Below are 17,390 nucleotides of genomic sequence, written 5' to 3' on the forward strand. Positions count from 1 at the left end.
AGCTATAGCCTTTGCCATCTCAACCTGAATGAACAAATATTGGAGATTTTGCTCTACACCACCATCATCAAAACACCAAATGTGAATGAGTATCTTTTGGAAAAATGGTGTTCATCCTTCCAGTACAGTTCCATACAGGCATCTAAGCAATACCGAAGCACACTGAAGCTGTTCTGGAGGCCCAACACCTTAAGACACGTTATGTTAGTTTTTCCTTTAATCTGTCACCCATTTGTATGCAAATTTGACTTTTAGAGTTGCTTGGTGAACTTTGCCAGGCTGTCTCCTGGCTAAAGCTTCATATTTAGGACACAAGATACAAAAATAGTATCGATCTTCTCATCAAACTCTCACCAAGGGAGCCAAAGCCATCGTATAACTATTCTTTTGTGAGGATCGTGTGCTACCTACATAAAGCCTCCTACTGCTGGACAGTGCAGGAGAGAAGGCGGCCTCAGTTTTGTAACAGCAGAGAACCTGCAAGAAACAATACAAAACACACACTTGGGAAAAAAAAAGAATGGCGACTGAGCTTCTGGCTGCCTGATATGGTTCTAAATAAGTGTTTTATTGCAATAAGTTATATAATCTTACAAGACACAAATCTCTGTTTCGAGTCTGCAATATTTCACTTTGCTTAATAACCATGCAACACTGCTGCTTTGATTTCATATTTTTATTTAAACTCCTATTTCCAAAGTAATCTTTGCCATAAAATGATAGCTGTTGTCATATTATATGTCTTAATATAAAGCCAGTTTCCCACCTGGGAAAAATCAAAGAACAGTACCGTCTTTTTTTTTTTTCATCTTTTCTTTCACTAGCAGTAGTCATTTCAGTGCTACCGCCGTTTTTATTTTTGGGAGCTGAATATATATATAAAAAACAATATACATGAAAATAAATAACTTAAGTCTCTAGTTAAACATGCAAATAAAGTAACAAATTAAAGAGACAACTGTAATTATGCACAATAGGACAGGAGGTTTAATGACTGTCCTAGTTTAAGTATTTGCCGTGGGTTATCATCAGGAAAAGAAATGCTCATGACACAGACGGGATAAAGTCAAATAAATGAGCTGGAAGCAACAATGAAATCGCGTGAATCAGAGTGATGCAGGAGGTTAATATTATCCAGGGACTGAAATTAAGCTTTAATTAAACTGTGCTCGAATGTTGTGCATTAAACAACCAGCAAAACTGTCTGTAGCTTCCGCATATCACAACAAAACAGAGGACTCTGTTCGTGATAAATTCCCTTTCTCCGGCTCTTTTCATTTCACAAACCGCTTAAACAAACCTGTCGTATTTAGAGAACAATGTGTGGCGAAAATAAAAACCTAATTTACGAGATAATCGCCCTTAAAACTCAGTATAATGAAGGATTTTTAATTAAATGTGTGTCTCTCAAGGCAAGTGGCCTGTCTTGAATATCAAGCTGGAGCTATTGTTAAGCATTCAGTGCAGTGAATGTTCACCAGAGCAGTGCAACACTTGAGTGCATATGTTTTAATTGACCTTTCCTTTGTAAGCAAGAGAGGAAAAATGCAGGATTATCCATCGCCAGTGTCCTGAGCTCCTCACAATAACAGCAGTCGGCATGTGCTGTGGAACCAGGTGAAGCTGCTCAAATGTTTAACAAGTATTCACTGGAGAACTGACTGTACATGAGTGGGAGCTACAGTCCGGATGAAGCTTCACAGTGTCGAAGCAGAGGAATTATTATGATATGAGGGGGGAAAAAGGTTGTGCTGCATAAAAAGAAACACCATCCTGTACAAGGTCGAGGCACTTTCAAAGCAGCGTGCACGTACTATAAAGGGTAATGCACACACACACTCACCCAAAACACACACACGGCATCAGTCCTTGTCTTTTTTTCTCCTCTTTTTTTTGTTTTGTTTACTGAATGGAGATGGAGACACAAAAATCTGCAGCGACAAGTTTAGTTCAGCCAGAGTCCATGCTGAACAGCTCGATGCCGTGAGGGCTCCAGTGGAGGCCGACTCCAGAGTTGAAGACCAGGGACCAGACGTAGGGGATGAAGAAGTCTTCCGGCTGGTCCTCCTCCACGTACTTAAACTTGAGCTCTGGAAACTTCTGTTAACACAGAAACACAAGAAAGTGAGAAAATCATTACAATGCACAAGGGATAAAAAAAAAAACTAAAATGACAGCAGATTTGGGTTTGAAACAACATAAAGCAAGACACCAAGAAAAACAGCAGTTATTGGATTTAACTCCAGTTCTATGAGCACGTAGGAAAAAGGACAAAGGACCTTTGTTGCGTTCACCAATATGACTAACTTTATCTGGTTGATGGTAGAGATCGACTGATTATCGTGGTTGATGTTTTATATTTTTCAGATTTCCAGTATCTGTACTATTATTGACTGATTATTAATAAATTAAATGTGATACTTTAGGTTTGATGCAGCCTCCTCCTTCTGTCTGTCAGAGTACATACAAACCTTTAATGTTAATGTTACTAACCAGCCTTTTTGTTATTTTATGTTGTTGTACATAAGCTGTTGAACATTTGAATTTCCATTGGTATCCATCTACCTACCTACCTATCATCTCAAGCAGAGACAAGCTGTTCCCACAAACCAGGAAATTAGCTACTCTCACAGTGGCTAAGGCTACGCTAACAGCTCGCGCAAGCAGCTAAATCAAAGACGGTCACAGATTAATCTGAAACAGAGCCTAAAAACACAAACAGTTAGTGACAGAACAGTGAAAGATTAAAAAATAATGAACAGCAGATGTTACTGCAGGATACAAACTGATCAATCTCAGCTTATCCAACATAAAGCGAGGAAACACCAGTTACAGTCACCCTTATTAGTGAAGTTCAGCTATAAATAACAGGTTCCTGCTATCACATGCTGGTAAAACATGAAATTTAATGTATATATTGTAGCACTAGCAAGTTTGGTGAGCTGACTTGTACAGTTTCTTTGTCAGTGGTAAGTTTGCTTTGGACATGGGAGTAGTCTTGCAGCTAGCATTAGCACTTAAAGGGTTATAGAGAGTTTATAAGTATGGTTTCTTTGTCATTTTTTAGCAGTTGGCACCAGGTATTCAGCATCTTGCACTAGCCAACTGGTAGCATCGGCACTGGTCACTACCTGGAGCATCTCCTAAACGGGCCTGGGTCTGTTGAACGTTTCAGTGCTGTTTGGATTGTGTAGGAGCAGTGTGAACTGGCACTAGGAGGGTGAATCTAGGAGTTCACCACCTAGCCTCTTGGAGGTGTAGTGGAACTAAATAGGTGAAACATCGTTGAAGGGAGGTTTCCACCTGATGACCCCCAGAGATGTGTTAGGAATCACTGCTCACTGGTGTGAACGGTGATGGGTCAGGGATCCTACATCCTTCATTGAGTGTGCATCCTTTTTGTTTGGAGCACAAGTGTCTTGTGTTTAAACTAACTGCTCCAATTATTGGTTATCGGCTTTTCTTCATTACCAATAATTGACACTGGCCCTAAAAGAAACCACACTGGTCGATCCCTAGTTGATGGCAATGTTGTAGAGCAGAAAACTCCAAGTTCCTGCAGTGGAAAACTGGTTAATGTTAATGCTACCCAGTATGTTGATATCTGTCAAAGCAGATACTTCAACTTGTCACATCAGCTGTTACTAAACATCAACAATGGCTCTGTTTTATTCATGTGATTGACAGCAAGCTGACATTCACAACACCACAACCCTGAAACTGAAGCTGCTAAATGGAATCAGCCACCATAAACTGTATTGTTTACACCTGAGCTGCATAGCCGACCTATATAATGACTTATTTTGTGTTGCACGGATGTGCACAGCCACCATGAAATAAGCTGGGATGCTGTTTTGGAAATTTAACTTACAGTTCTATCAACGTAACGCTTTTACTTGTGGTTAGCCACAAATGCCTACGTGACATAAGGTTCTGCTAAGACTATGAAATGGGAGGAAGGCCAGTTTGAAACACGTATGTGTTCGACAGCTTATCAGATGACTAAACACTTCACAGCAGTTTGTAAAACAATAGAGTTGTGAAGTGGGAAGACAAGCTATTTCGAGCGCTTCTTGTTCCAGGAGGAAAATTCCTGTTCATTTTTTCCCATAGAATGTGGTACGTGACTCACATCTGGAGCACCTCTACAGCCTGCATTGAGATCAAATACTCCTAATTAAATAATTCGCACAAAAGATTCAAATTGTGAGAAAATTGGAAAAGTAAATTGTCAAAGGCGTGAGTCTGTGCGGCTCCAGTTAACACATGCTGTTTATTCAATTTGTAGGATGCCTTTTCTAACATCTTGGACAACAGATGTTAAACACTGAGGGGTTTATATGTGAAATTAACCAAAATAAGTGAAACGATAAAGATGGATTTGAGATAAATGTAAATTCTAGAAGTACAATGCATTAGTTTTAGGGGTTAAGACTAACCCTCTTCCAAAGCTAAACAGATACAGATGAATAAATTCTGACATTTAATTCAGAGCCTTTATGCTAACTGGAGCAAGCCCGAAGTCATTTTCTTTGTCTGTTAATCTTGGTTGATCAGTTCTTTAATTTTGGTGTACAACAATGACTATAATACTGTAAAAAGGACAAGAAAGTAAAAGCAAATACAGCTAGCTGAGATGTATGTCAAACATTTACTGTAGAAAATTCAATATGTACATTACGTGAAGAATATATAAAATATTCTTCTTCGTCTTAGGTGTCATGCGTAATCACGTTGACAACCATGCCTTTCCACTTTTCTCTGTCATACGGTGTGTGTAGTACATATAAAATATGCCAGTTTTTAAAATGAAAGACATGTACAGTTTGTGCTGGAATATGCACCATAAAAGGTGCAAATGTTCACAGTCTAAAGCAGAGGTGTCAAACATGCGTCCTGCAGGTCAAAACCGGCCCATCAGAGGGTCCAATCCGGTCAAAATGGCAGAAAGGCAGTCAAAAGTTACTTCTTGTTTGGTTTGACCAGTAATCCAAAACCAAACAATGAACGAAAAGAAGATAGATACTTGATTCATTTTCTGGTGATCAGTTAATTGGAAAATTGTTGTAGCTCCAAATAGTCTGTTTTATACGATACTGAGCTCCTCTAATAAGAAACACTGGATAGTCTTTGTCCAAACACAAGCCCACCTTACAGACCAAACCGAGTGCCTGCCAGCCCACCTAACAGCAGGTAGGTAGCAGAAGAGGAGCATCAATAATACAACGCTGCCTCATTATATCCTCCTGTCTGCACATGCATGTATGTGCACACACGCAGCCAGTAATCAGTCTGCGGTGAAAGACAGACGCTACAGGCCTTTATGCGATGGTCCCAGTCCGGTCCATTGAGTCCTGACTGGCTCTATTCACAGCCACACTATCGGTATCATAATGACACGGACAGAAGGGCTATGGGGTCACAGGCCATATGCCAGGCTACTGAGGCTAGACCACACACACCACTGCCATTGTGATGGCTACACACAAAGCGGGACCTGTATTATCTGACTGGTATTTGTGTGTAGGTGACTGTCTCATTGCCTACCAACTCATCAAATGTTCATACGACACTGGTGGCGACAGCAACTCCGGCTCGTTTCGGTTTGACTGAGATACAGCATAGTTTGTATTTTTAATAGAAAATAGTGTTTATTTAGCAGTGTTGTTGACTCACAAACCACAAACAGAAGGCAGCTGAGCAGATTAATGTCCTGCTAAGATCATAGTGATATATGAAACATAATCAGTTATTCTAATTCAGTCGTTAAGATAATTAAGGCATTAATCAGTAAATACTACCATGTCAACATGTGTCCAAACAGCACATGTGGGGTTAACATATCTCTTTCTTAAAGCGCTGATAAATTATCCCTCATTAATGTGCAAGTATTTGTTAGCAGCACTCCAAAAACTAATCATTATCAAGTATATGAGGAACATGTGGTGTAAGCAGTAGCTGTCATGTACTGCTTTAAGCTGTTATTATAGAAACATCTATGGACAGATTTAGACAACAGAATAATGAGGCAGCACAGAGTTGAACAGAGCAGGTTTCCATAGCGGCAGGAACTTAACCCTCCTGTTGTCTTCATTTACAGGCACCAAAAAATATTGTTTCCTTATCTGAAAAAAAAAAATCCAAAAACTCAGCCAAAAAAATCTCCCAATTTCTGAAAATTTGCAAAACCTTCAGGAAGAAAATTCCAATAAAGTTTCCCTTAAAAGTTTTATTTTTTAAAAATCCCCCAAATTTGGCAAGTAAATTCTTGGAAATAATTTCAAAAAAATGAAGAAAAATCTTCCAAAAAATCCTAAAAATATCTACAGTGATTACATATATATAATATTTTCTTTCAGAACATTCACAAAAAAAAACAGCCAAAATCTAGCCAATTTCGCTGTTCTTAAGAAACATTTTTAACATTTCTTTTTTCCACCCAAAAATATTCAGAGATTTCCCAAAAAATGTTGAAAATGTGGACATCAGACGTTTCACTGTGAAAATATATATATTTTTTCCACATTTAAACTTTAAACCGGGTCAATTTTGACCCGCAGCAGGACACGAGGGTTCAAACAATATTTCAGGTTATAAGATTTTTCAAACAAATTCAATCTAAATGCAGTTTACAGGAAAAGATGAACACAATTTGTGCCCGCAAATGTTTTTTTTCTCAGCCAAAACTATGTATATTTGAGTGTTTTCCATCTTTGTAGACACATATAATTTGCCCAACATAACTATTAAACTCTGAAATATATAATAGAAAAATAGGATATCATTTTCTCTTTTAAAATGTACTTTCTATCAGGTGCCAGAACAGAAACATTAAGAATGATTAATTGCAACGCTGGCGTAAAAAAACAACCAAACTGATTAAACTTCCACAAGGTGCTGGTCTCATTCCCATTACTAACACAATGTTATACACAACTATGGTATAAAAACTGCTTTAAAGCTTAACAAAGCTGCCAACACAAGAAGAATATGCTCCTATAACTGGTCCACTGATGCAAAGAAAACTTTCTGTAATTACAGGAACAGGTTGGCATTTTGCGAAATATGCTTATTGACTTTCTCTCAGAGTTAGATGAGAACGTCGATACCACTCTCATGTCTGTACAGTAAACACAATATTTCCTTGAATAAAAACTGGTAGTCAATTAAAAGGCGGGTCCGGGATAATGGCCGAGGGCATGTCGGCACAACCGGATAAAGGCCAGCCCCTCGAACACAGAACGGAGAGAAGACAAAGGTGGGTGAACTCCTGGTGGATGTCATATAATGGAAATGCCACTTAAGCATAATGAGAGCATTTGTACCGCATGGATTTAATACATTGAAAGATATAAATATGCTATTGTCAACACTTTATCTGCTCTGCTTTAATTCACCGTGGGCTCATTTTTCATGTCAATATAGAGCTCACATGACCATTTTTATCAATCTCTATAACAAAAGGCCTTTATTGCACTACTCTGAACATAGAAAGATGTTTCACCATGCTGTATCTTCAAACAATTAGCTGACAATGTGCCCTTCTGTATATTAATTGCTTGCCATGTTGCATTTATTTTACTACTCAAGTATGTGTTATTTTTATCCTTCCAGCTAGTTTTCATACTTGTCCTTGATCTGCTTTGTGAAAACACAGCCTGCAGTTCAGCTGAAAAGCGGTGCTCTGCTTCATTTTTGTTGGATTTGTGAACGAGATTGGGCTTAATGTGAACTAAAATGAGTTTGACACTCCTTGTTTAGAGAGTGTTAAAATTGTGATGCAACAACTTTGAAGTAGATAAAAATGAGGCTTTGTTCTATGGAAAAGGTCTGACTGATTGTGGTATGAAGCTAGAAAGACACAAACACATCTCATGGTGTTCAAAGATGAAAAATCATCCTGCTGGCACGTCACTAATAAACACTTGTTTGTTTAATACTTAGAAATGGCAAGTTGTGGTTTTACGTGCATATCTGTGCCAGACTTGTTCTTAGCTGGAAGCAGCGACTTTCTTAACTCTCCCTAGTTGTTGCTTCACACATTGGCATCAAGAGTCTTGGAATTTGCTGCTTCCAGTCAAGAAACAACCCAGCACAAAGTTAGCGATAGAATCAAGATTTGCCATTATGCCAGCTGTCTCCTGGCTCCATCTTCACATTATGCATCAGCATTTTCAGCTAACTCTTAGCGAGTGAAACGCCATATTTCACAAAATTTTGAATTGCATCTTTAATGAAGTGGTTACTGTGGAGTTTCAGTCAAGCAGGCAGGCAGTACATAATCTCATAAGCTGAAAACTAGGTAAAGAAAAACAAACATCATTTATACAAATGAGTGTTTCTTGAGACAAGTGTCTACTGGAGGAAAAAGTGATGAACCTACATAGAAACAAACACCCTCGTGTGCTTCCGACCACTTTTACTAAACACAAGAGCACAAATTTAGAAAGCAGAAAAATTATCCTTGAATCATAGTGACCACCGTTTTTTTCTCTTATATCTATATTGTACAGAGTCACGAGGGAATTTGGTGCTATAGTAAGTCTTGGATATGCCTCACAGCAAGAATGTCCCCTTCAGGCTTCAGTGCTTTGTGGGGAACAAGAGAAGACCGCCACATCCCATTCATCCCTTATTCCGTCTATACTGTGATTTCCTCTCGGTGTATATCTCCTCTGGCTCTCTGTTCCTTCTCCCTCCCCTCCTCTGTTTTGTTCTCAGTCTGGCTGCTGTCTGGGCCCACTTGGCCTGGGCTCATATCAGTTAGTTATGGGTCCTGGCAGGTCAGGCCCTCGCCCCTGAACACAGACTGACTGGCTGGCCTCATATCTTCACTCAGGACTCTGTGTTCCCTTTCCTCCACTGCACATTGCTGTACTGTCAGCGCTCAGCCAGACAGAGAAGAATGCGGTGAGGGAGCAAATATGAACTTGATACACACAAACACACTCGCAAGCATGTACACACACGAGCATTAAAATGCTACATTTCAAATACTACCATCAACATACTAATCTTTGATTTGGTCTAAATTCTGTCATTATAAAATACTCCATCATCATAAACAGCAGTCGTAAACGCTTTGAGCCCATGTTTCGCACAGCGATGATGGAGAAAATCCATCCAAATATTTTCAGAAGGTTTTGTTTATGTTCCCTGTCCTAATTTCCTCCCCACACTTGAAGTTCAACTGAAGTGGTCACTGCAATATTTACACTGTCAATTCAACAGTGTGGATAAAGTGTTTTGTCTTTGTTTGTGTTGAAACAACACAAATGTAATGGTTAACAATTTAAATGATCCGTCTTGTGCGAAGCAAAAATGTCAAACATGAGCAGGTTCTAGCTTCTCAAACGCAAGGACATGTTTTTCTCTGCTCCCGGTTAATGTAACTTTAGGATCTTTTGGTTTGATGCCAGCATACACATTCAAGGTGTCCAGATAATGAATCCTGATTACACTGGGGATCCCCTGACTTCTTCTTTAATGCTAATATGAGGTTGACAATAATGATTTTGAGACAAAAGTCTTGGATGGATTGTTGGAATATTTAGCAAACACATAAAGTGCTGTAAAAACTTCGGAGATGTTATTTTATCTAGTATTTTGGTTTATAACCAAATGCCTGCAGAAGTAGTGACATATCGTTAGTCTGAAGGTAGTTTGTGTTAAGTTCTATTTAGGAAATACTAGCAACTTAACCCTCGTGTCGTCCTGCGGGTCAAAATTGACCCATTTTTAAGTTCGAAAATGTGGGGGAGAGGGAAACATTTTCACAGTGAAACTTCTGATGTCCTCATTTTCAACATTTTTGGGAAATCTCTGAACATTTTTTGGTGGAAAAAAGAAATGTTAAAAATGTTTCTTAAGAACGTTCACAAAAAAAAAATCTACCAAAATCCAGCGAAATTCATTGGATTTTGGTTGATTTTTTTGTGATTGTTCTTAGCGAACATATTAGAAGTTTAACTGATATATTTTATTTTAGATATTTTAGGACTTTTTTGGAAGATTTTTACTCATTTTTTGAAAATATTTACAAGAATTTTCTTGCCAAATTTGGGAGATTTTTTAAAATAAAACTTTTAAGGAATTATTGGAATTTTCTTCCTGAAGGTTTTGCAAATTTTCAGAAATTGGGGGAATTTTTTTGCTGAATTTTTGGATATTTTTCTGACAAGGAAACAATATTTTTTGGTGCCTGTAAATGAAGACAACAGGAGGGTTAATATGAAAAACTAAGAAGGTGAATATCCCAAACATTTTAAGTCTTAAATTCAACAAAATTAGCATTTGTGTCTAAATAGAGCCTCAGTTAGCTGCTAGCATGACTGTTGAGTCTTATTATATGGCTCTACTTTCAAACATTTCACAGAATAAAATCAACTGCGTGAACAATCAAGAAATAATTAGTAATAAATACAACTTTCCGGCCTATATTGATGGGATTATTTTCTCTAAGCAGCTAAATGTGGGGCTGAGAGAGCTACATGGTGCTATAAACTTGTATTACAGACCAACTGGCAGCATTTAGGGACAGTTAGTTACTAATGTAGTGAGCGGTTAGAGTGTGGGAAAGTAGTAGTGACCAGCCAACAGGCTGACAAAGGTCCAGGTACTGAGTAACAGCTGTTAATCCCCCCCCAACCCCCTCCATCCCTTCCTGAGGAGCCAGAGAGTCTGTAGGCTATCGCTGCTCAATAAGGCAGATTTCAGCTAGACAGGCTAAACAACACATTCCACAGGCGCTGCCCATGAGCACCACTCAACCTCACAGACCCTGAAACAACACACACACACACGAACGAGAGGGAGACAGTTGAGTGACAAGGTGGCGAGGGTCGTCCCTGGGGTATTTACCACCTTCTTTTAACCCTTTCTTTCAGTTTGGACCTAATTTGCATGTCTACATCTTTGCGTAAATGCCTTTTAAGTCCTTTAGGCAAACAGGATTCTCGTAGTCTTGTGTCTACAATGTTCTTGTCACCTAAAACAACACAGATCTGGTTTGTCTGTAAAGCCTAAACAAAATGGTTTAGTTGACTTGAATGTAACTGCCAGTTCCTCCCAACAAACAGAATTAAAGGGATCAAGTGTAAGCTTGTCTACGCCAAGGCTGATGAAAACAAAAATGATGATTAAATGTGAGAATAGCTGGGGTCTTGGGTCCACACGTGAACACAAACACAATAGGAAAATAGTAGAATGATTTATTAATTACATTTTAATTTGCATATGAAAAAATATAAGCAATTATTTATAGAAGTTGATGAAATAAAACTTAAGTGTCAATTAATATATGAAAAAACTATTTTTTTTTACAGTTGCTGCAGGTTTAGTATTCCCTTCTTTACAAAATATTTAATTTAATCTCAACCTTTTGGAACTAAAATGCGAAAACTTTAAGATTCAGTTGTGTTTTAGACAATATATGACGACCTGTTCAAAACAGTAAATGTTGCATTACTGCAATGATGCCGTCAGTTCCCTTTTATAAGCTTGTTAAATTGTCCGCAGCAACATAAGTACATGTCAGTGACCACGACTGTATTGTGCAATTAGCAACACTGACATTGAAACTAAATAATCACAAGGAAAGGCAGAGGTGACATCACTGCACGGTGACAACAATATTGAGTAATTTATTGACATGTTCGCAGGATATATAATATTGTTTGGATACAATGTGTTTATTTGATCGTATAGATTTATTTTAGCCAATAAATGTCACTGTTCACACACTTCTGCATAACGGTGGAGTAGCCAGACTTCCCTTACCTGGAAAAAGATCTTCACAATTAATGTGAAAATACACACAACAGAATTGAATAGCTTCACTGACAACTCACAAACTGAGCTGAATATCAGGCTCACTCGCTTGTGTTGTTGAGAGAAACAAACACCCGTACATCTTTACTGTCAGTCCTTTCTCTCCTCATGAACAACTGATTGAGACACCAATACTCCTTTTCCTGAGTAATTACCAACTTATCGATGATTCCACACAACATTCATCTAACCTATGGATTTTCACATTGAGAACTGAATAGCCGAATGAGCTCATAAGATGAAGGGAAGCGAGAGGTGGAGAGACAGCTGTTTGTTTGAGCGATGGCACCATCAAACGACGGGAACTTCTCCCGCGAGAGACATTGCCTGGGTTTTCTTTTCGCTTCACGTCACCCTGTGGAACTGGAAAGCACTCAGACGCTGGAGAGTCAATGTGAGACTCAACAACACTTTCTGCACAGAAACAAAGGCTGGCTGCACGCTCATGGACACGCACACACGGCCAAACTCGCCAATGAAGACACACAAACCCGAACGGTCATCTGCTAAACCCACACACATGCACATTCCAGCTGACTGCATGAGTGTGTGCTACAGGTACAGCACATACGCTGAAGGGCACAGCAGGGTTATCCACATGGCTCCATGTGTAATTCTACGGCTCTATGGTTGATCGCTACATTGGCGCTCTGAGGTGCTGACTGAGAGCAGGCACATGGACTCACGGCCACGCACCATCCCTCTTCCACATCGGGTAGCGAGACAAATGCCTTGCAGCCAGCCGCCAAGTATAGAACATGAAACACATGATGAAACATGCAATTAGGAGCTTCTGTGCTGGTGAGGAGCAGAGAGGAGTGTGGAGACCGCCGGTCATATATTTCCTCGCTGATTAATGGAGGAGCATTGGGAGGGGAGGGGTTAGTGAACCCGCCAGGAGTGTTGGGTAACGAGGTGCGGTGGCAGATTTATGTCTCCCTCCACCCCGCCCCCTCCACCCCCTCTTATGTGCCCATGACAAAGTGCCCCCTAACCCACCTCCCAACCATCCTATCTCCTTGAAACGTCATTACATGTTCGCGTGTAGCAGGGCAGCGCAGAAGGAATGAAGATGGGCTATAATGCTAATGAGAACTGGGCTTTAGCCTTTTGTCTCAAGTCCCAATGGCCCTTTCCATCTTTCCTTTGCCCCAGTCCATATCCTCGTCCCATACCTCTCCATTCTTTCACCTGTCCAGACAAACTAATTCCCTTTCCGACACTTTCCCAGCGCCAATCCCCAATACCTCGCGGTCTCTGACAACATATTGTGCCCTCTCCGCATGCATCTTGATGTACCACTTCTTTTTACTTCAGACAGCCTCATGTTTCACGACTCCTCGTCTCCACACTCTCCCGTTCCATCTGTCGTCCTGCTGGGCGTCTGTGTGTGTGAATTACCTTCAGTCTGTCTTTGGGCAGCGCCTGGGCTCCTTTCATGATGACCTCCTGAACCCTCTCAACTGACAAGTCGCTTCCAGCTTGCTCCAGACGCTGACTGAAGAAGCCAATCACCTAAAGGTCACACAAGAGGAAACCAATCACAAATTTGCCGAAAATACAGTCGATAACTTGTAAACCTGATTGTGTTATTAAGTAAATACCATGTTTGTACTGGATGAACTAAAATGGACAGCTGTGACAGGAACTGTTACCATTTTGAGGCTGTTAAACAGACGTCTTGAGAGCTATGTTTGTTTTTATGCTGAAAATTAGATGAGAAGATCAAACCAATTGTCATATCAGTCCGTTAAATACATAGCTACAGCGAGCAACGATGAGCTTAGCTTAGCATAAAGACTCGTAAAATGCTTGGCCATACTTGGTTTTTGATTTTAAGCAAATCATGGCCATTACTGCTAACCCCTTGACACCCGAATTTATTTACAATTAAATAAACATTTTTTGCATGTTTTTGCCTGCCAGCTGATGCTAAAATAAGAGGGGATTGCGAATTTATCTATTACACGTAGAACATAGATATGTAATAATAAAAGATATACAATACTCAGGTCCCACTCCGACCGGTCCTACGAGAAACCAGTGCTTGCAAAAGGTTCCGAGGTACATATTGAATATGCACAATCCGACATTGGGGGAATGGATACGTTATGTCGGCTGCAGCCTGAGAGAAAGTGGTATGTTGCAAATTCGTGACAATGGGTGTCAAGCGGTTAATATCGTTATTTTTTTTATTTTACTCTACTATTAAGCATCCATCAGTAATGTAAGTATTACCTTTTTAAATCTAGTCTTTACTGTTACTCTTTCTAAACACACACAAGTCCTTGATGTCACTGAGGATTAATATCAACTCCCAGTTCCATCATGAAGCTCTCCAAGTCTTCTAATCCCACTGTTTGGAGCTGTCACATGAATATTTCAGCAGCCACACCCTATATGATGACACTGGGTGCAATACGGATATCTAAGAACAAAATGGCATCATGCTACATGCTAAGACCTCGGGGACCTTAACTCTGTAAACATGTATGTTCCAAGCTGGTAAGAACTTTACATGTCAGAGAAATCACTGTGAAATCTGTGAAGCTAGCTTGTTTGGATGTGTTTGGTTTAAGACCAAATATTGCTGCCTGCATCAACAGCCAATTAAACGCATGTATAGGTTGCCATGTTTCCTAGCAACAGTAAGTTGCTATGAACCCTACAGGGATACAAAGCTGCATATAGTATTCTTATGTGTCGATTAAAGAATTGCAACGATAACTGATTGAGGATGGTTGCAAATAAGTAGTAATGATTCAAAACTGCACGAATTCTGCTTTTAGTCAGTGGAAACAGATTACAAATTCAACATAGGGTGTGAGCGTGTTTTATCCCACTTGAAATGAGCACTTCACTGGGGCTCAAATTATCTGATGCCTTCAACATGAAATCAAGGAAAGAGTATTTTGTGTTTGCACTGCTGTGCTAGGCCCTTCCCTGGAGAAATGTTTGATAATTAAAAAACTCTAGGTTTTACTGATTCTTTTTAATGCGCCCCTTTTTTTTTGTCAAATAAACAGTGAAAAATGCATCTACAGGCAATGTTTTCTCTGCTCATGCTCTGTGGTTACTTTAGAGATTTCAAACACACCAAAGCGCACATGAGCGTGTGTGTCTACATCTATCTAATACTAATCTCTTCATTAACTCTGAAGGCCTCCCATATGGGGTTAATTTAGAAGAGCAAAAAAGCAGCCTCTCATCCTCAATCTCATGCTCACACACACGGATTTGCAAGTGCAGGGAAGGCTTCGGAGAATAGCCTGAGGGACTGACTTAACCGAGGGATTCTAGCTAGCATACCTCCCTCATACTTATGGATAACAGCAAAGCCCAAGGCAATGTATGCAGCAACCCCTATCCCTCACACACACACACACCAAAGTTTCCATTCCTCCTCTACATAACTAATACAGCGATGAATGACAGCCGTCTGTGTCCCTTCCTCCCCTACACACCACCAACTCTCTACGAATATTTGAGTTACAGCCTCTTGACACAAGGGGACTGATAAATTCATTGATATTATTTAAGTTCACAGGGCCCAGCATGTCATACAGTCCAACTGCACGCTACGTTAACGACGCAGCTCGCATATGCTCCAGGTTTTTGAGCTTTTCCCGGCTGACACATAGGACATTGAGGGGGAAATCTGCATAGCCTTGATCTGTGTAATAATTACCACAAATCCACCAACATGATCTGGAGTGTGCCGAGGTTGAAACTTAATTCAACTCTGATGTTTTCTATGACTATCGTGGGGAAACAGCAGACTGACCGTGTCGAGGTTCTGCATGATGTCCTGGAAGGATGGGTGCGTCCTGAACTGCTCAAAGAGCTCTCGTTTGTAGAGCAGCGCATAAACCAGGTTGGGGTTGTGGTGTAGAGAGTTGCACAGGCAGGAGTTGATGATTTCCAGCATCATGCGTATCACCTCCTCAATAACATTCAGATCCTGGGCCTGGGGGAGAGGGAGGATGTAAAGGTTAATTGGTTTCCCACTACACTGGTTTCACTTATTATGGTGTTTTTAAATGATTGCTTCTGATAGCAGGATCAGCAGGGGGGGAAACAGGGATGGCTGAGGGAGAGAGAAAAGGATGAAAGGAAAGGAGGAGGAATGCCAGCCAAGGTCTTAGCTAGGAACAGAGGTGATCTTGTAAGCCACAGATCAGGTCATGTCGCAGTATGTTTCCTCTTGGGGCAAGGACAACTGTCACTAATGACATGTGACGATACTGGAAGAGAGGGGTGCGGGAAAGATAGAAAGATGCAGGGGGTTGAGTGGCAGACATGATGAGTTATTTACAAAGTTATTCAAACAAAGTAGGCTAACAACAGATCAAAATATAAAGCAGAAGAGCCAGTGAATAAGAATATCACAGCTTTGTGATGCTGTCTCTTACAGCATCACAAAGCTGTAAGAGACATGAACTTGTATGCAGGCATGTGTTGCAGCTACAAGAGCAGAGATAATGGTTTGAAATTCCAGGAAACACACACAGTTGCTCTTTGGTGAAGAAATAAACGGAAAGATTGATATACATATGATATCTTTAAGGTAAACATGACGCTACATCCAGCAGCTGCTTTGCTTAACGTAGCACGGAGACTGAAAATGGAGGAAAACAGCTCGAAAGGCTCTTTCCAGCAGTAAGAAAATCCCCCTACTGGCACATCCAAAGTTGACTCTTTAACATGATATATGTCATTTGTTTAATCTGTAAAAAAAGACCAGTGAAATGTACAATATACAAACAATAATTTGTTGTTTGACAAGAGGATATGTGCCAGACTATGTCTCAGCCAAGCATAATGATTTCCTGCAGTTTGAATAGTCTTGGTAAGAAATAATCCAACACACAATCCCCTGTACAATAGAGATGATATTTTTCTATTTTGTTTGTTGTACAGATCAAATAATAGATACAAAACACTAGGGCTGGAGACGAATATCTGAATATTGTTTACTTTGGCTCTAAGCAAAAAACCACACTCATACTCAGGTCTTTATGGACCTTACTGTGGAAAATGTGCTCGGCCTTGATGTTAATAAATTAAATTTCAATAACCGAAGGGACTAAATCCGCATAGACCTGAAGATAAATACACTGAGTTCAAAATTCCAACCTTAATGGAGCCAAACTGAGAAAGAAACAGGCAACACAGTAGATGATGCTCCACAAAGGAATAAGATTCATGTAAATCAAGTTCCCTTAAACATGAAAGCATTACTTGCTTCATTAATCTGTTAAAGTGAGAGAATTCTGTCATTCAGATGGAGGCCATTTTTATGTAAAGGTTTCTCACAACTTCATCCCCCCCTACAAACACAAAGTACGCTCACAAACTAGTTATCTATAAGAAAATAGACAAGACACCAAATTATGTATCATGTATTAACAAAGGAAACAACTAAAACTAATAGCAGCTTATTCACATTGCCCAAATGACTAATATCCTTGTTAATTTAGTACTGTGCTGTGTTTGTACATTCATGTGCACAACTCTCTTGCTTTGGAGATGCTCTTATGGATCCATGCTGCTGTTTTCAC

The 17,390-nt window shown here is 39.8% G+C and overlaps 1 protein-coding gene across 1 annotated transcript in view; it reads right to left on the minus strand.

The window, feature by feature from the left end:
• Positions 1-547: 547 nt before the first annotated feature.
• Positions 548-17,390, minus strand: part of dym (dymeclin) — a 60,941-nt gene continuing 44,098 nt past the window's right edge. The window contains exons 15-17 of the mRNA XM_022203607.2: positions 15,614-15,796; positions 13,231-13,344; positions 548-2,100 (exon numbers count right to left, since the gene is read on the minus strand). Coding sequence (XP_022059299.1) covers positions 1,951-2,100; positions 13,231-13,344; positions 15,614-15,796 — 447 coding nt within the window. The 3' untranslated portion in view covers positions 548-1,950. The remainder of the gene's footprint in view (positions 2,101-13,230; positions 13,345-15,613; positions 15,797-17,390) is intronic.

Source organism: Acanthochromis polyacanthus, chromosome 18 (genome assembly GCF_021347895.1).
Source record: "Acanthochromis polyacanthus isolate Apoly-LR-REF ecotype Palm Island chromosome 18, KAUST_Apoly_ChrSc, whole genome shotgun sequence".
Taxonomy (NCBI): domain Eukaryota; kingdom Metazoa; phylum Chordata; class Actinopteri; family Pomacentridae; genus Acanthochromis; species Acanthochromis polyacanthus.